This window comes from Tasmannia lanceolata, unplaced genomic scaffold (genome assembly GCF_043159265.1).
Source record: "Tasmannia lanceolata isolate RefF3 unplaced genomic scaffold, GAP_Taslan_0.1 ptg000015l, whole genome shotgun sequence".
NCBI lineage: Eukaryota > Viridiplantae > Streptophyta > Magnoliopsida > Canellales > Winteraceae > Tasmannia > Tasmannia lanceolata.
In genome coordinates this window covers 62788224-62808222 of record NW_027518692.1, presented here as the reverse complement: position 1 = coordinate 62808222, position 19999 = coordinate 62788224, and the positions used below count along the sequence as shown (strand labels likewise).

General features: G+C 38.5%; 4 protein-coding genes across 4 annotated transcripts; 2 read left to right on the top strand and 2 right to left on the bottom strand.

Moving 5' to 3' along the window:
- The first annotated feature begins 5625 nt into the window (after nt 1-5625).
- On the top strand, nt 5626-5994 carry LOC143892140 (uncharacterized). Its single transcript, XM_077396598.1, has one exon. It carries the CDS (start codon nt 5626-5628, stop codon nt 5992-5994), a length of 369 nt encoding a protein of 122 aa, XP_077252713.1.
- A 1396-nt stretch (nt 5995-7390) lies between these two features.
- LOC143892935 (early nodulin-like protein 9) lies at nt 7391-8623 on the top strand. Its single transcript, XM_077397855.1, has 2 exons — nt 7391-7718; nt 7898-8623. The coding sequence occupies exons 1-2, from the start codon at nt 7511-7513 to the stop codon at nt 8326-8328; spliced, it is 639 nt and encodes a 212-aa protein (XP_077253970.1). The 5' UTR covers nt 7391-7510; the 3' UTR covers nt 8329-8623.
- A 219-nt stretch (nt 8624-8842) lies between these two features.
- LOC143892936 (protein disulfide isomerase-like 5-4) lies at nt 8843-12871 on the bottom strand. The gene is made up of 5 exons (XM_077397856.1): nt 12669-12871; nt 10669-10764; nt 10217-10571; nt 9892-10116; nt 8843-9701 (listed from the first exon to the last, which is right to left on the bottom strand). The coding sequence occupies exons 3-5, from the start codon at nt 10241-10243 to the stop codon at nt 9639-9641; spliced, it is 315 nt and encodes a 104-aa protein (XP_077253971.1). The 5' UTR covers nt 10244-10571; nt 10669-10764; nt 12669-12871; the 3' UTR covers nt 8843-9638.
- Nucleotides 8843-19523, bottom strand: LOC143892139 (uncharacterized). Its single transcript, XM_077396597.1, has 9 exons — nt 18995-19523; nt 18828-18893; nt 18627-18695; nt 11650-11855; nt 10698-10764; nt 10430-10512; nt 9366-9591; nt 9213-9276; nt 8843-9074 (listed from the first exon to the last, which is right to left on the bottom strand). Exons 1-9 carry the CDS (start codon nt 19520-19522, stop codon nt 8971-8973), a joined length of 1413 nt encoding a protein of 470 aa, XP_077252712.1. The 5' UTR covers nt 19523; the 3' UTR covers nt 8843-8970.
- Between the last annotated feature and the right edge of the window lie 476 nt (nt 19524-19999).

The following is a 19999-nucleotide window of genomic DNA, read 5'->3' as shown; positions in this document are numbered from 1 at the left end:
TTCCCTAGATTTTAGGTCGGGCCCACAGATAGCTGGGCCCAAGATGTGAATGGTTAGAATCATGAAACAAGTGGGCCCCGACATGTACAGTTGCCAGCTAGTGTATTTCTTTTTGTGATTATATTTATAACGTGTCTATAGTTCTAAACACAGTTTCCTGTTGTATCCACATGCTTTCTAACGCCCTCTAACGTATCCAACATAAACAAACAATTATATGCATCTTTTAAATGACCACTAAATCAGGAACATACCACCATGCTTAAGAAACTCCCATCTACTACATGTCAAACAAACGGCTACCTTCATAAAAGCATTAAGGAAGGAGATATTCTCAAAACGTCTACATTAATCAAATGTAACCCTCAACATTGCCATTATCCACCTACACAACACCAACAAATAATAATAATAAAAAAACTCTGTCCTAACAATACGTTACTCCATTCTTTCTTATTTAAATCGTGGTTAACTCAAGTATTAAGCTCTGCAAATGGGCGAAAGTTTTCTCAGAGTGCTCAACGTTGTCGCCTTTGCCGTAGCCATTGGGGAGAGAGAGATCCCTTGTCACCCACATACGCCATGAAAGCAAGGAGACCATCTCACAGAAGCCTAGAAATCTGTTGTGGAGTGTTGATCATTTTGATAATTATTCTCTTAGTTGTTTTAGTAGTCTTATTTCTTACCATCTTAAAGCCTAAACAACCTAAAATTCAAACATACCCAGTTAGCCTCGAAGACATAGAATTAGAATCCAAACCCGTCTTGAAGGTTAATGTGACATTAGGAATAGTAGTTACTGTAAAAAACCCAAATTATGGAACATTTAGTTACGAAAACACGACGACTTTCGTTTACTATCACGGGGTTGTTGTTGGTGAAGGTCTGATCGAACCTGGCGAGATTAACCCGCGCTCGAAGTTCAACATTAGCCTCTCGGTGGATCTTATCGCCGATAAGCTGGTATCAAGTCCCTACTTTTTGGTAGATTTAACAGAAGGAACATTGAATTTTACTACCTCGTCAACTATGCAAGGTAGGGTGAGACTACTTAAGTTTTTGAAGAAGCATGCAACGACCCTTACCACGTGCAACATATCTGTCTTTCCTCGACCTGGGACCATCAATTCGAGCTGCAATTCTGAAGTCCAGCTTTGATTTTTCAATAATTTATGTATAAATTAGTAAGATGAACTCCATCAGGGACCTTGACCTTGAATGATGTTCATCTTACTGTAAGTATTTATGATTTAGGAATTCATTCATGTTCATTCCTATGTCTCATGGCGACAAATAAGCCCACTCGTATTACTCTATCTGTATTGAATTTGAGACTGCTACGTAGACAGGCTCGTGTTAGCGGTGTCCATAAATCCTTGTCCTTTCCTGAAATGATCAACATATATCCGAACCTTGCTAAATGTGGCCCCATTACAGGGGCTGTTTATGTTAATTTTTTTTAACTGCTAGGAATACACATTCATGTCCTCTAACAGGGGTTGGGCCTATATCTCAATTGCTTAAGGCTTTATATCTCAATCTGAGGTTGTAGATTCAATCCCAGCTCAATTACCTACCAAAAAAATGGGATGTCTCCAACAGACACACCCAAGATGATGACTTAGAAGAGGTATCTGACCACCTACAAGAATAGATCTAGGGCAAATAATTTGGTCCATAACAGCACCCAAGATGATGACTTAGAAGAGGTATATGCATGCTTCTTCCGGCTAACTGCTGGTGTCCTAGAGTGACAAAAAGTAATGTATATCGAAACTAATTATACAGCCTTGGCTTCCACTGTGGTTGAGATGAGATATTGAAATCTCCCTACCTAGATGGGCTATGTTGTTTTGCGACAATATTGAAATCTCCCTTCTTAAAACGTTAGAGACGAAAAATTAGTACACTAAAGAGACCACCCCGCCCCCCCCACCCCGCAAAACGCCCAGAGCTTGTTAAATAGTATGTTTTGACTTCAGACTTCAGGCAACTATAGCCCAAGTTACATCTTTTGGAAGCTAGGATGCGCCTCAACACATAACATGAGCTTTCGACTCGATTTCTTTTGATTGAATCATTCCATGTAGTCGTTGCAAAATGTTTTACATCAATCACTCTATTTGTTTCGTCACAATAACATTTAGTTGATATATTCACTGCAACAGTTATATCAAACCACTGTATATATATTTATAAGCAATGGTGAATACTTAGAACATTCAAGGAGCAAATTTATTGAAATTAGCTTTCAATAGTTTTCTTGATGTGCATTTGGATCATGACTTAGCAAAAAATTTGAACAGTTGAAAATTAACATATGGCTCATGCATTGCTCCTAGAAAGAGACTCTATCTCATGGTCCAATTAGAAAAGTATAGGTGCATTGTAGACATACTTGGAGGCTAAATAAATAGTTTTTAACATGACAACCACATGTATTGTCCAGATCAAGACAAGTATGATGCCATGGACCAAAGTGGTTAGAAATCGATCCCTTCATATTGAAGCCGCTTTAACGAAATATGCCATGGACCAAGATCAGACAAGCCTCGTTTAACGAAATAATCAAATATCACGGGACGTAGTTGGAATTTAAGTGAGGAGAGTACGTTGGAGACATTTTGTGGGAAATCTTGTCTAAGTGGCATGGTTGCCTCTACTCGTTTAGGGGGTTGACTTCCCGTGACATGCTGATCCCAGGCCCAGTAGGCTGTGAACCGGAACTTTGGTGGTGTGCTGAAGAGTTGTGTGAGGACCTAGATGTGTGTGAGGCATAGCGGGAAATCATTTTACTACTGGTAGGCAGAATCTACGGGAGCTTTAGGTGTGAATTATGAGTTTCTAGAGATGTTCCAGTTTCTTTGGCCGGTGATGGGGATAAAGACAATGCATATTAGGTTGGGTTCTTATTTGCATTGCGCGTACGGACCGATGCTGAGGTTAACTACAATGATGCCTCACCATCGTGGTACATCATGTGAGTGGGCCAATCTCTAGGCTTTTCACGAGTTTATGCCGGGGTGGCTTTAGCCGCCCTTGCAAGACGCAAGTCTTACGAATCAGTCAATAGTGGCCCTTGCGAGACACAAGTCTTACGAATCAATCCATAGTACATGATTGCTCCTTGGATGACCAAGCCTTTGGATTTGGTAGATCGGGATGCAGGGGACTCAATGCGTCAATTCATGGTGGACTTCAGCTTTTCGAAGAGGAGAGTGGACTTATACCACAACCTTGCAAACAATCCCTCAATACGGTGGTGTGGGCACTTAAGTCTTTGGACCTGGTGGAGCAGAGCGTTGCTGGACCTGGCTTCGCCTCCAGATGACTCTAGCTACATTGCATGACTTCGGTCCTGCAGATTGGTTCATGGCATTTGTCTATTCTTGACCTGTCGAGTTGTGAGGATTGGTGGATATGTGCGCACTGAATGGACTTGTACTTAGCTCGATCATTATGTTCAACAGGATAAAATCTCCCCCTTTAACGTTATCCATTAAGTTTTAAAGGCAAAGAAAAACGTTAAAGGGGGTGAATTTATCCTCAAGCAGTGAACCATTCTCACAAAAACCGTTAGGTGGGGGGGGGGGGGGGGATTTTATCCATTTTTTTTGGGGGGGGGGGGGGGTGTGGGGGGTCATTTCCCAGCAACAATTGGTGTCAGATGTCTAAGGTGTGTAAGGCCTTCAGAACCTTGCACTAGTGAAGGTTGGCCTTAGCGTGTGTATGTTGAGGCGCCACACGAGTTTGCTTTGTGAGAAAAAGAAAAGCTCGTGACAATAGCGTTTCTAATGAGCGATGAAGTATCTAGAGTTGGGGATTATCTAGTCATGATGAATTTATGACGTATTCATCATTTCCTAAAAACTTAGGAGGGGAATCACGTTATATGGAAGTGGTCCTGTAAGTATGAAAGCCAGATTTGTAAACAACAATCATGGTTGATGGAGAGGGCTCAAGTGGGAGTCATTGAAGTGTGTGGCCAAGATGAAACTTCTCTCCCATCCTCGCAAAGGGCATATCCATCCACGAACGAATATATCATCATCTATTTAAAGAATAATGATCAAGATAAAGTCTATTGTTCATAATCTTGGGAGGACCAATCAAGATAATCAGTCTCAAAGCAAAACGACCGTATTCCAAATTCTTCTAGGGGCCGTTTGGATACGCAGATTTGAGAATCCGGGATTTCTTTAAAATTGTAGCTAAGAGAAGAGAAGAAGCGAACCAGCCGTCATTTTTGACTTGTTTTTTACTTCTCGGCTTTCTTTCCGTCAGCAAGAGAGCAACAGTTCCTGCCATATTTCCAGGTTTTAGAAATCTCAAGATGCAGGAGAGATTTTTAATACCTGAATTTCTCAATTAAAATCCAAGAAACGCTGACATGAGCATACAACTACTTGATCATGAACCCTCGTTTACACTATTTTCAAACTAAAAACCTGGATTCTAAAATCCGCATATCCAAACGGCCCCTTAGTTTTCTTCCTCTCTAACTTGTTTTTTTACATGTAGATTTTGGCTAATTCTTTTGATTATTTTATAAGGGTGTGTCTAGGCAAATTCCCACAAAGCTATTAAGTTGCCCCTCTTTTTTTTAGAGAGAAGAGCCACCTTATAGCTGATATATCTTATTCATTTCATTCATTAGTAGAGGGGCTGCAAAATTGCTTGTGCCAAATTGCCTAAAGGCACTCCCATTAATTTATAGGGATTGTTTCAGGCAATTTCACAGAAGTCATTTCAAGGCTTATTTTTGCAAGGGAACAGCCACCTAGTAGCAGATTTTGTCTTATTCGTGCAAACTTACAAAAGTGAGCCGGGAAATGATTTTTTGCGTAATTGCATGCCTAGACAATCCCTTTGAATATCCATCACGTCATCACCATCTCTCCATTTGCTTAAAGAGAGATTGTGGTTTCCCAAAAATCTTGCTGTTTGTCTTTGCCCGCTAATATATTAACTTGCAAATCTAACCACATATCAGCTCTAGGAAACAAAAACAAGAAAACCAAATAAACAATCTTCTGTCATTGTTTATGTTTCTAACCCTCAAAGTGACAACTCGTAATAATCATAATAAATTTCAACATTGCTATCACCTACACTAAGTAAATAACATTGCTATCATCTACACTACATAGCAACCAACGAATAATAATAATTAAACTCTCTCTAAACAATACTTTACCTCATTAACTGTATTTAAACCATGATTAACCTAGAAAATTTCTTACCACTCCATTGCTGTGCATAGTATAAGCTCTGGCGTGCTCGAGGCATTCTGGCAAAGAATTCTTAGAGGGCTCAATGTCATCGCCTGCATTTGCATTGCACCGTTCGATGCCGTAGACATTGCTGAGAGAGAGAGAGAGAGAGAGAGAGAGAGTCACCCACCCATGCATGTAAGCCATGAAAACTAGTAAACCATCTCATAGAGGTCTCAATATCTGTTGTGGAGTAGCAATCCTTTTTACCACTATTCTCCTAGTACTTTTGGTAATCTTATTTCTTACCATCTTAAACCCTAAACCACCTAAAATTCAAACATACCCAGTTAACCTCGGAAACATAACACTAGGATTGTTTTCTGTCGATGCCCCTAACATCACGTTAGGAATGTTGATCACCTTAGAAAACCGTAATTATGGAAGGTTCAATTACGAAGTCACGTTCAGTTCCATTTGCTATCATGGGGTTGTTGTTGTAGAAGCTCCGTTCATTTATGGCGTGATCGCCTCCCACGCAAAGTTCAACATTAGCATTTCTGTTCAAATTTCTCCAGAGGAATTGCTATCAAGCCCTTATTTGGGAGTTGATTATGCCACAGGATCATTGAATTTCACTTCATCTACCACCTTACAAGGTACAGTGACCATCCTTAAGATTTTGAAGAAACGTGTAACATTGCATTCATCGTGCAACATCTCCGTCTTCCCTCGATCACGAACGATTGATTCGAGCTGCAATTCCGATGTTAACCATTGATTATTTAGTCTTAATCAAAATTTTGTATATTGCTTTTGCAATAATTAATCCTCAGGAGAGCTTTATATGAAACTTAATGCAGAAATCGAATACTACAGTCAGCCATGATGATCTGATGGAGATCTAAGCAGTGGGTGCGTGCGTGCAATCTGACCATTGAAGATGTTCCTGATGAACACCAGTGGTTTCCATTGACCACTGGAGGGATCTTCCAATGTACCACACGTGCGTGCAATAAGTCTAGATGCTCATATCAATGGAATCTAAGGCTTTTCTTTCATAGATCATGATCAGGAACCGCCCAGAGAAGAACCCTAAATCACTCTTAGTCTCTTAACATATGTTATTCCTATTGATTGAGAAACTACTTAATATATATATGATTTGGGATTTGGGTTTAGTTTCCCTCCATGGACCATACTCTTTCTAAACTAAGGAGTCTTAAGAGATATTAACCTTACTTGCCCTAAACCCATGTTTAGAAATTCCTAATTAAACCTAATTAGTCTAGGTTGTATGGCATCAACCCTCCCTCATAGATGAACAGGGCTGCTAATCTTATCAGACATCATAAGTCCATCCTATTAACGGTGATAAAAGAGATCTGTAACTTGTTACATGCCTCAAACTTGCAAATAGGATCTCCATTCAAACTGTGACCTTGACCCAATGATTCAAATCCGCAGTCCTCAACAAAAATCACTTAGGTTAAGTCTGCGATAAGTGATGGTTATTTACATTAATCAAGATTAGATTGCCTTCATAGTCGACCTCAAACTATACACATTGTGTTTACAAAGATGAAATGGAGAAGTAATGGCTACAATTTTGACCTGCAATGGACTCCCATACCTAAGCACAATTAGAAGCTAAAGTATTTTACACAAATTATACTTAAGCACCTTTAACATTTTTCTTAATGCTGACAGCCGCGCTGGCAATATGGATGAAAAGTATTTCTTATCGTTGCTAAATTTACCATGAACAAAGAGAACAAATCCGTATCTTTGCATCAAAGCAAGCTCAAAATTCTGTTAAAAGATATTACACATGGGACTTAAACATTGATGTCCTTGAAATGGAAGTCAAACATATGAAAACCTGTTTCCATTCAAAAAAATAACAAACATATGAAAACCTGTAGAACTTCCCGACCTTTTAGTGAAAACAAATTGCCTTTAGCCTAACCCGCCACACAAGGTTTGAATATTCTTTATAGCTCAAGCTAAGTATAACCTTTGAAGCTGTGTAATAAAAGTAGATGCAAAAACATCCAAGAACACCCAAAGCTCAACATAAAGTGCCTATATACTTTGCACTAGAATCCAAGACATCCAAAGAAGAGGAATAATAAAAGAAAAGCAGAATATTTAATTCTGTAGCTTCCAAAATTCATGACCGGTGCCTACAAAAACCCTTGAGCTGTGCACAATCCTAACAGCCATTTAGCTTCTAACTTCCTATTTTTGGGTGAAGTCCCCATTGTTTTTAGCTGAAAAACCATTTATTTTCTTCCATGGCCAACACAACTTTAAGAACAAATCATCATGGCAATGCATTTCATGCCTTGACACTCCTTGTTCTTCTAATGATACTATATAGGGCTGGCGCAACTGAATTCCAGGTTGGTAACACTAATGGGTGGACTGTGCCCACAGATACCAATGCAATGTCATACAACAAATGGGCAGAGATGAAAAGGTTTCAAATCGGAGACTCTCTATGTAAGTTGATCACTTTTAATAGCCATTGAATGCAAAGCCATTTTTCTCTTGAATAAATGTAGCATGCTTGACTATACACCAAATATTGAAAAGAGTTTATCTCTCTTGATGTTCAAAATAGCAAATTCTCTTAAAAAACCAACACTTGACACAGCTCTTTAACTATTTTGTGGTTGCAGTGTTTGTATACAAACCCGACAAAGACTCAGTGCTTCAGGTAAACAAGGAAGACTACAAAAATTGCAACACAAAAGCACCCATTGCTTCTTTTAACGATGGCCACACTTCGTTCAAGTTTAACCAGTCAGGTCCATCCTACTTTATAAGTGGGGTGGAAGGAAACTGCCAGAAAAATGAGAAGCTAGTGGTTGTAGTCTTGGCAGATAGAAGCAACAGCTCATCAAACTCAGCCCAACCAAGCTATGCTTCTCCTCCTTCCCCCTCTGCAGTTTCAGGTTCTCCTCCTGAAACCACCCCATCAATAGCTCCTGTTGGAGAAGAATCTCCTCCTCCCCCTCCTCCCCCTCCAAGTGGAGCTTCTTCAATGGTGGTGAGTTTCATGGGTTTTATTGGAGCTCTTCTTGGATCATCTTTTCTCTTTGTTTTGTAACTTGATTGTGTGTTGGGGGGTGAGGAGTTGTATTTATTAGTGTGATAACTAGATATGGGAGATATGTTCATGATGGGATTTGGATGAGAAAGGGTGGCATTTTTCTTCTTCTTCTTCTTCTTCTTTTTTATTTACACCTTGAGTGGATAAACTAGGTTTTCAGAGGTGCCTTGGTCTGTGGTATTTGTTTGAAACACTTGAAATAAAGTCTAAGAAATACAATGTAAAGAATGAAATAAATGAGAAATTCAGTGTGTGAATAAGAGCTGTTCGATATCTTAATTTTGACTTTCAACTTTCCTATTTCCAATTCACACACACACACACACACACACACACATACACACACACACACACACACACACATTGCTCTCATCTCTAGGATAGAAAAAAAAAGAAGGTTCCCTTAAGTTTCATGCTATGGAGTTAGTAGCTTTAATCACCTTTTGATAATATTTATCTTTTCCTTTTTAAAGATATCTTTTGTCTTAAATATCATAAATCCACTGGAATCAGGCAGACAAGACCTCTCTCTATATAAAATTCTTTTTTTCTTTTTTACAATTACTTCATGCTTCATTTGCTTGGCTACCAAAAAAAAAAATGGAACAAGACTACCTATAGGGAAAATTAGAGCAATTTTTATTTCCAAAATCTCGAGTTTCCAGTCAGAAATGTTTGCCTAACTCTACCTTTTTCCCCAGTCGGATTGTGTTGTGCAGTATGGATTACAATATCCCAGCAACCTGAAATTCATGTAAATGGATGAGTTTTTTTTTTTTTTAAACAATACAACAATGAACATAGAAAGGATATACATTTCTTTTAATAAAACATAGAAAGGATAATCAGATAGATTCAAATGACAACTGAGAAAACACCACCGATGATAGCAGAAACGTTCGTGATGAAGTGCAATAAGGACTTTCGATTTTCTGTTAATAGGAACTGATTTAAAAGAAAAAAAGGTAAGAGGGATAGAAAAATGAGAATTCATGTAATTATTCAGATGCTGTAGATGGGTTAGGATACAAAACCTGCATAGGAGAAAGCACAAAATGGAATTTCGCAACTGGAATGTTTATGCTCTGCATCAAACTACTATGGGCCGTGTACTCATACTCGTGAAAAATAAATTCCGTAGAAGATCTTCTCGAAAAGACCTCAGTCTGTAAATGCAAAAAAAAAAGAAAAAAAACAGAAACCTGCAAATCAATCATTTTTATTTGCCATAAGAAAAATCTGGCTATTATGAACTTCCAACGAGAAATAAATCATTCTTCTTCTTCCTAAAGATGGGCCATTGTGGTTCAATATCCCGTGTACTCATACTCGCGAAAAAGAAGTTCAGGAGAAGATCTTCTCGAAAAGACCTGTCTCAAAAAAAAAAAAAAAAACAAACAGAAACCTGCAAATCAATCATTTTTATTTGCCATAAGAAAAATCTGGCTATTATGAACTTCCAATGAGCAATCAATCATTCTTCTTCCTAAAGATGGGCCATTGTGGTTCAATATCATAAATTGTAAATGAAATAATGATATAGATCATTTTCAAACTTACAGTAACATTTGTATTTTGATCAGCATGGTTAGTAATGTAGGCCCGACCCGTCAAACGATCAATACTTCCACCAAGATAAGGTGTTAATCGCTTCACTTCAGTAAGCATTCGTGTGGAGAGCTTTTTGCCAAATGAAAGAAGTGACATGACATGTGATACGTTAATTTGAGAAGGATCAAAGGAGTGCACTCCCGAATGAGCTGAAATGACAAGGTTGCCAGGGACCTGAACAGAAAGTAGACTGTTAAAAACACCAGGCACTTTACATATTGAACTAATACATTAGTGTCTCATATAGTTACTGGCCAAAGGACAATGGGAAAACCTGACACATTGCCTTACTCGGGATCATGGCATAAGGGCAATGTTACAAGGCTACATCAATGTTGATTCTCCGCCATAAAGAAAGGGCTACTTATACAGATAGCAAGCCAAAGTGAAAAGAATTCTCTTTGTTTTTTTTTTCCTTCTTAACACGCACAAACCCCTCCATTCTGCATCCACCTGTCAATTGTGCGGGGCGTTTGGCAGTGTCTACGTGCTATCATCAGTTTTATTCTCTAGGGCAAGCTTGCGCTTATGAGACTCCAATGGAACAGGTGCAACCAAAGTCTCCATTGTCTGCAATAATAAATCTAAATCAAGCACTTAGTCTCGACCTCAGGAATAGTCAAATATACCTGAAATATTTATGTCTGAGCTTTAGGGCAGTGCCGCAACAAAAATATACACAACCAGTTTGCAAGTGGAACTATTAAAAATGAAATAGTTTACTACCAAATTCAAACATAAGCTTTAATGAATACCGCAACTAGACTATCTGTGTCTCGCTCTCCATAGTAAGATTCGTGGTCATGATGCCCATGATTATCCCTGTGTCAGAAACTACTGTGATAGCAATTTATTAAAGCAAAATTTATTTAAAACAGAGTACAGAAGTGCATCAAGTAACATCTTATTACATAGAAGAACATTAGTCATAAACATATAAATAAAACTGGAAAGTAACACCATAATACATAGAATAATACCAGACATAACCATATAAATAAAACTGAAACAATTGCAGGAACAATTTGCTGCTATCCACAATTAAGGTACGATGACTGCTTCGTTTACATTTGTTTATGCTAGCTGTTCTCTTTACAAAAGAAGGCAGCTTTGGGAATACATTGTCGGAATTGGCAGGTTGGAACTAAACATCCGGAACTTGTTTCCTGAAGAACCTAACAAGTCCAGATTGGCCTATTTCAAATCCTATTAAAAACTGTTTATGTTATCTATTGCGATCTTTATTCCATATCAGTCCACATTCCGTCAACATTGAAACCTTTACAAAAGGGAAATGAAAAATGCGCCCCTTTTCATTACATGGGACACCCAACTGCAGTGTACGTGGAAATCAAATCCGTTTAATTCTTCTGACGAGAAGAACATCAGACCCTCTGCAGTCATTGATACACTGCTACTGGGTGTCCTAAGTGATGAAAAGTGGCGCATTTATCATTTCCCTTACAAAATTGCACCTAATTTGGAGTCAAATCAGCGACTACGGTTAGTCCAAATCATACCCAAATTACCAGTGCTTTAAGTCCTCCCAGTTGGTCTTAAATCGTGCCATCACACTCAAATGGCCAATGACCCCACGTACTGACTCTATCATCACATCAGGACAAAATCTTGGGCACCCTCATCAGTTGCTACACCCCCAACTCATCACCACATATCACTCTCATTCAAGATGGCACACATACTGACATCACATTCCTATTGTCGTTTGCTTCTCTACTTGATTCATCCTCTAAGCCTTCGACGTACAAGGCTGGCTGCCATGAAAGATGAATATCAAGCACCACTCGACAACAACACCTGGTCAATTGTTCCTCATCATCTGACAATGACTGGTGTTCATCACAGTGACGCCATTGTTGATTGTTACAAAACTCATCTTGTTGCAAGGGGTTCTGCCACCAAGAAGTTGATTTCTTTTAAACACATAATCGTACATGAAAGCCTGCTACAATCTGCATTGTTCTTTTCATTGCAGCTCACTGAGGTAGGTCCATCCATCAAATGGACGTCAAGAATGCCTTTCTCTATGACATTATACAAGATGAAGTCTACATGGAGCAGCCACCAAACATCGATGACTACCCTTGACCCACACATGTGCCAACTTCATAAGGCTATCTATGGCCTTCACCAAGCTCCATGTGTGTACCAACTACCAAACACAGAGAAGTGGACTACCACTTTGTTCACAAAACAATCCATGTTTGATTTGTTCAATTTGACAGCCAAATAGCTAACATTTTCATGAATGGTCTTCCTGCACCCGTGTTCCTCAAGTTTCAAAATTCAAACCAAATTGTTGGTTTGTTCTCCCATCAGTTTGAGGGGAAGTAGTAGGGCTATTGAAGGCCATCTTGTAACTATACGATTGTATATTTTTGTGGCTGTTAAAGTAATTTCTTAATATCTAATGTCATTGATATACCAGTTAAGGTTTCAATAAGATTGAAATAAACATGAGAAGTTACATGTTTAAGTTCATATATAGTTTATTACAACCATCACAAACTTTTGCAACAAATTCGGCCTTTCTTCTTTTTCCTTTTCAATTTTTCATTGTCTCTAACATATGAACCAATCCGACTCAGTGATAAAAATTCCTCCTCTAGCAATCAAAAGATTTTGGAACAACAAACCCAAATTCAGAAAAAACTAGTATACTTTCCAAAATAGGATGTGAAATTGGAGGAAATGAGAAATCTAACCTGTAAAAATCAACAGATTTGATCTAAAAGCTCCAGAAGAGACAGAGAAACAGCGGCAGCGGGAAGATATCATTTCTCTGCTTTGTTTGTTCTCTGTTTTTTTTTATGCACGAAAATCGAATGGTCTTTTCAATTCTCTTGCCGCCGACTCACTATTTCCGACCTTTTTCCGTTTCACCCCCCGGTAGGATTATACGCCTCCCGTAACATGATTTGACGTCAAAAAGCGTTACAGTCTGCCCGTAATTCACTTTAGAGCGGGGCGCATAATCGTACAGTGGGGCGAAAAAATCATCTACCTTATTATCTTGCCTTTACAGGCATAACGTAACGAGGAGCGACAAATGCTAAGCTCATTCGGACCCATTGATTTAGTTGTTTCCATGGAAAATTTTCTTGGAAAATAAATTATAAAATAAATTTCCCAAAAGTTTTCCCAACCTAGTTCACATGGGATTTTTCCCAACTGTTGAATAGCATCTTCCAGGGAATTTCTTTATATCTCATACATATTTTACACCTTATGTTTTGATAGGATGGGATGGGATAGGGCGGCTCACCATCTCCATGGCCCAAACCATGCATAGGGTGGGGGCTTATTATTTTATACCTCATGTTTTGATGATGGGGTGGGTTCGATCAACTCTAATCAAGCCCATTCACAGGGAAAAGCCCACCATTTTATACATGTTCGGCAAGATTCCTACATCTAGGGGTGAGAACAATTCCGATATAAAATGAACAATATACAGAGATTACAATGGATTTTACCCTAAACCCACAACCTTGTCCTTGCTTCTCTCACCCAAGACCATACACCGAGAGAAACTCGAGAAAAAAATTTAAACCCCGAGAGAAGAAAACCCACAAGAAAACTCCCAAGAAGAAACTCCCTCTTTCTCTCTCTTCTCTTTTTCTCTCTCCTCACGCCCACACCCAAGAGAAGACACCCTCTTGTTTTGCTGCCCCACACAAATCATGTGTAGGTGGGATTTTATATCTAGGTTTTTTCTTCTCAAAACCGAAACCTCTCTTTCTAATTTTCCTTCCCACGAACACCCACAAATGGGTAAGTTGCATGGGAAACAAGGCAACTTTCCCGATCAAAGGAATAGTAACGATGTTACCCTGGAAGGCTGGAATCATATAAGCAAGTACCATCTAAATTGGGAAGTGATAAACGCGCCCTTTTTCAGTACTTCGGACACCCAACTTCAGTGTATATATGACTGCAGAGGGGCTGATGTACTTCACATGGGAAGGATTCAACCGACCCGATTGCCACGTACACTGCAGCTGGGTGTTCCGAAGTAATAAAAAGGGGCGCATTTATCACTTCCCTTTAAATTGAGGATGTTTAATACGAAGAGAATTCCAAAGCTTATTTAAGGAAATAATTTTCATCAGTGGTCACTGCCCAAACAACAGAACCCCATTGCTCTAAATAGATAAAATACATTTCCTCTCTCTCTCTCTCTCTCTCTCTCTCTCTCTCTCTCTCTCTCTTATTTTTTGTAGTCACACAAGGACAATTTTGTTCAATCCATATTTTTTGTCTTTAGCTGAATAGGACGCCCATCGGGCATTGGAGGCCTTCTTAGAGATGAGTCTCAGAATCTAGGATTCTAACGAGGTAGAAGTGAGGGTGATTCTTTAGGGCATTAGATTGGCGGCTAGCAGAGATCTGAATAATCTCATTGTAGAAGGAGATTCTCTCAATCTTATCATATAGCTGGACGGGAGGTCCCCCATCCTTGGAATTCTTAGAGTTCATTGATGAGAGATCTTGGACCAAATGGAGGGTCACTCGATTTGAGTTCATTGATGAGAGATCTTGGACCAAATGGAGGGTCACTCAATTTGTTACCATCACGTTCAGAAGTTGGCAAATGAAGGGGCGGGCCATCTAGTTCGTGCTAGAGTGATTAGACCAGTGTTAAAAGATTGTTGAGAAAATGCGCAATGAAATCCGATCTGATCATGACGGAAAAAATAAAAGTAAATGCAAGTCACAAGATGAACACCAAGATTTACGTGGTTCGGCCAAGCCTAGATCCGTGTGCGAGAAACACAAGCTTCAGTACTATGAGGAAACAATATACAAGGATTACAATGGATTAAACCCAAACCCACAAACTCGCAACCCTCTGCTTGTTCCCTCACCCAAGATCGTACAAGAAAGTAACCCGAGAAACAAATCCAAGAAGAAGATCCAAGATGAACCCGAGAAAACCCAAGAGAAATAAACCCGAGAAGAACCCACTTCTCTCCCCTTCTCTCTCTTCGTCTCTCTTCCTCCCTCCTCTCTTTCTAACGTTCTCACGCACAAGGGACTCTTGTCGCAACCCACAATATACAAGAGTTTGGAAACTTTATGTTTAGGCTTTTTCCAAAAGCCTATAACACCCAGTTTCTATTTTTGCCTTCATCAGCATCCCACATATCCGTGGGAAACAAGGCAACTTTCGCAACAAAGATTTTCGTTTACTTTTCTTGTACTCTGTGTCCGTGACTTTCTTGGTCATGGTCCCTTCTTTTAATAAAATGCCATCAGTTCAAAAAATAAATAAATAAATAAAACTGCTTATAGGACGTGAAAAATGTCAGAAGTCTTTCATGCTTTATCATTGGATGACCTTGCGACTTACTTTTCATTAATGCTAATAGAGGAAATAGCATGCGGATGTATGAAATTCTATAAGAAACCATGTGACTTCAAGAAAACATTGAGCAAAAGCCAAACAAGGGGAAGAAATTATTCAAGGAAATGACCAATTACAGATGGGTGATCTAGTTTCACGTACTGAACTTGATTTTCAAGCCTAGCTAACTAAAGCATTGGATGATTGGAAACTTAGTTAAACAATGGGTATACCGTCAACATGTCTAAAATCGTTCATGTGCAGCATTGAATGACCTTGTGACTTTCCTTTCACTAATGCTTTTTTTTTGAAGAAGATTCAAGTTCCTTTCACTAATGCTAAAAGAAGAAATACCATGGAAATGTATGAAATTCTACAAGAAACCATGTGAATTCAAGAAAACAATGGGCAAAAGTAGTATATAAAAAGATTCAAGGAAAGGACAAATTTTACAGCTAACCAAACTGGATTTTCAAGCCTAATAGAATCATTGAATGATGATAAACTTTTATGTGCTTAGTGCGTGCATGTAGAACTAGATTAGCGACTAGGCAAGTGGCAGTGATTTTTGTCACAGACATGAGTTAGAAGTGTGCGAAGATATGTGTCAACATCAAAGAGGAGATTAAATCCAGTATAGATCAACAATGGTAAAGGCAAGAAACCACTATTCGGACTTAGCACTTGACTGGGACACCACGGGTTGTTTATGCAGGTACCATGAGACAAGATTAGAACCTAGAAAAATACAACCACCTGGGGTGGAGTGTTGATCATCTGGAGGCCCTTCCCAATCAACATCTGAGTATTCACGTAGGGTGACATCCGAAGATATAGAAAATAAAAGACACATAACGATGATTCCTTTGAGATATCAGATGTAGGAGTATCTATTTGACAACTCTCATAGGTGTGGAGGTTGATTTTTGCCCGAATTGATTTACCTTATTTACAGAGTAAGACGGAAGAGGTCAGGTAATGGTGAGATACTGAAGAGCTCCAACTATGCTTTGGCATGGTGTTGTATCTTCAAGATGAGTGCCCTTGAGGGAAGATAAATTTGAATCAAAAGGCACATATACTAAAGGGCTAAGGTTAAGATTAAGTAGAAATGCATAAAGTGATAGATGAATTTATCTAGGAAACCGGGCTCACCTGAAAATTTATTGATAGAATAAAAGAAGTACAAGTGGGGACATACCACCTTACCTCAAATCCAAAACAAAAGGAAAATTATTTACAACGAATACCACGAACGCCCAAAGAGTCACATCTTAAAGGGACCCTAGCCATTCTAGGATGTTCCTTCCGCAGCTGGTGTGTATGATTCTAGTTTCTTTTACATGTAAAATTAGCTAAAGAGTCGGCAACCCGGTTAGCTTCTCTAAATTGATGCGTCAATTTCGGCCTAAACTCTAAAACCAAAGATTGACGCTCCCGCAAATAATAATTGATTTTGTGCTTGTAATAAAAGTAAATTACTATGCTTTAGTGTTTAGCTTCATCATTTTATACTTTTCTTTTTCTTAGAAACTGGCATGGATGAAAAAATAGATAACGGGACTTTGTTTAAATAAATGACGAGTTTCTAAGGAGTATTGATGCCTTAGCAATGAAATTCTTTAATGAGGTGGAAGAATCCTTAGTAACATCTTAGGCCTTCATATGGCCTTCTTATTATTGCAATAATTCACAATGTGCCAATGATTGAATTGAAGCCATCCCTTTGTCTCTCTCCCACCTACCTGTTTTTTTAAGTTCTTGTTTCCTTGTTACTTCATTATAGTTCAGCAATGATTTGTTTTATGGAACTCTCTCTCTCTCTCTCTCTCTCTCTCTCTCTCTCTCTCATGGAAACATGGTAGTGTATCAACAGCCTTGTGAAAACAACCAATTACTCCGAAGGCTCTAGTTGTTATATTTGGTGCTATTTAGTCATTTATACTTAACACTCCCTCTCAAGTGTTGGCCCCTTTTTCTCTTGGGTTGGCCTTACACATGGCACATGTGGCGTCTCTTTTGGGTTGGCCAGGCGATACGCATATATTTTTAATATCAAGGAGTTGTTTTGTTTAGAACACAGGATCTGCAGTGAGGAAATAGCTTTGATACCATGTGAAACAACCAATTACTCCAAAGCTTAAGCTGGTAGAGTTAGCGTTATTTAATCATTTATACTTCAACAAGCCTAACACAAATAGTCGAAACACTATTCTCCCATCGACCCATTTTGTTTCATTTGTTTGAGCATTTCTTACGGTGAATTCACTCATACTAAAGTTTCTTCTTTTCAGGTTTTTACGCTGGATCACGAGTTCAATACTTCAATCAACCGTTTCAAAATGTGGATACAAGTCAAAATGTTGCCAAAGTAAATCCTAGTCAACTCGGCACGCACGGTCGAGTACTTGGTTGACGCAACTTAGTACTCGATTGGCGTGGTCATAACTTGATAGGGTCGAAGTAGTTTTAATTGATTGACTTTATAAGCCAAAAAGCGGACTTAGACGAGGATGCGGCCAAGGAAGAAGGGAGTCGACTTGGGGGAGTCCACAATGACACGGGGGAGTTTTGAAAGTATGCTTCAATCCCAAATCACCCACTAAGAGGAAGAGGAACAAAAAAGAGAGAGAACATTCCTTATTTGATTTTGTTTGGCTGAAATCGTCTAAATCAGAACTATAATTGAACTAATGCCAAGTTTTCCAGTAAATAGATGTATCATATGCTTTTGCCACAAAAATATTTGCATAAAACAAATTTTACGTCCATTTTTACGTCGAAAGGAACGGAGCCTAACAGAATGAACCGATTCAATTTCATATAGCTGCTACAATTTCTTGTAACCATGAAAACAGAGGCAGTGTTTGAGTCAGTTTTTTCAGAAATTGGAGTGCTTTGAAGAAAATTAAAGCTATCTATGTTGGACATACAAGTAAAGATACTACTGTTTTTTAGATGCCTGTCCCCTTAGTTTTGAAAATATAAAGCCTTTCTTTTTCTCATAACATATATTGGCATTTTGAAAGAGCTATGAATTATTTGAAAATTTTAACCAAATAGAAAAAAATGGAATAGAAGTTCATGGATACATTCAAACTACTCTTTTATGATTTATATAAATAATAAATGGGGCCTGTTTCTTTCTACAAGTATTAATAGACTTTAAAATTTTAAAACAAATATTTGTATAACACAAGATATGAGAGAGAGATTACACAATATAAATGAATTATCCGAGATATTTCACTAACATGGAGAAGGGTACAATGCAAAGTCCCCTTTCCTTCAGTTCTATACAGTTATTTCCCTAATCAAGAAAGCCCAATACATTTCTCTCCTCTGTCTGCAGTTCTGAACATCCACCAGTTGTAATTTCCTTCCCCTACAAATTAATCAGAACCAAAGCAATTTCTTAATATTGAAATATCTGTTTTAACCTCAAGCCAAAAAGGCCAAGATGGGAAAACACAAGAAGTCCCACAAAAAAAATTTCAAACACTCGATTGAATTTTACCGGAGAAATATCTATATTGTCATCCTTCTGGCTTGGATTCATATCCAGCTTTCTCAAATCACTAACCTATTTAGAAGGAAAACAAAGGAGAGTTAAATCTCTATATAACAAAAACCCACAAAATTCTAAGGAAACTATGAAAACAAAAAAAAAAGGTTTTCTCTGACCTTGGGACTACTAGCAGGTGAACTAGCAGTATCTTCTAAAGGATCTTCCTCCAAAACTCTAATTTTTCTCTTCTTGAAATTCAATTTAGTACAGTTTTTTTCCTGACCCATCAAAGAATTAGCATAATTTGATGGCTTCAATGCAACAAATGAAGCAGCGTCAGAAACCATAGAAGAACCCATATAACCATAAGAAGAAACACTTGATTCATTCTTGTCTTTTGTTAAGAAATCCTCAAAATATGTAGTCCAGCCACTCTCTTCAGAAGCTCTGTTTGTGGAGGAATCCATAGAGTCCTCCCTCAAGCAGACCAAATGAAAAGAAATAGAAACTGTTTCCCCAAGTTTGGAGAAGACCCAAAAAGAGGTTTGTATATAAAACATGAGAAAAGAAAAGAAGCCAATGAATAGGGAATTTTGATGTGGGTCCAAGGGAGTTGGGGAGCTTAAAAGCAGCCAATTCAAGGAAGAACTAGGCAAAAACAGGAAAACGTGCAAGAAGAACAGAGAAGCATTGACCTGACCCATGAAAATTTTCACCCTCTTTTCATTTCATTAACGTTTTGGGCTAAGGTTAATCTATTTGAATGTCTAAAAATGACGGGCAAATGCACCGTTTAGATGGTAATGATGGTTATATATGAAAACGGTTTCTACACACAAGTGTAAGTGTAGATAAGTTCACTACCTTAAAATACAGTGGAGGCTCACATTGTTTGGGTGATCCAAACCATTCATTTGATTGGCCCTCACATAGATAGGGTGTGCACAAAAAATCAGGTCCATAGGATCATCCTAACCCTTCGAACCGTGGAGACAAAAAATGGACAGACTTGTGAAGGTTTATACACGTCCATTATACCTCCACAAATCGTAGGGTTGGGATGATCCTATAGAGCTGATTTTTTGTGGACACCCTATCTATGTGAGGGCTAATCAAATGAATGATTTGGATCACCCAAACAATATGCCCTCCACTGTATTTTAAGCTAGCGTGTAGATAAC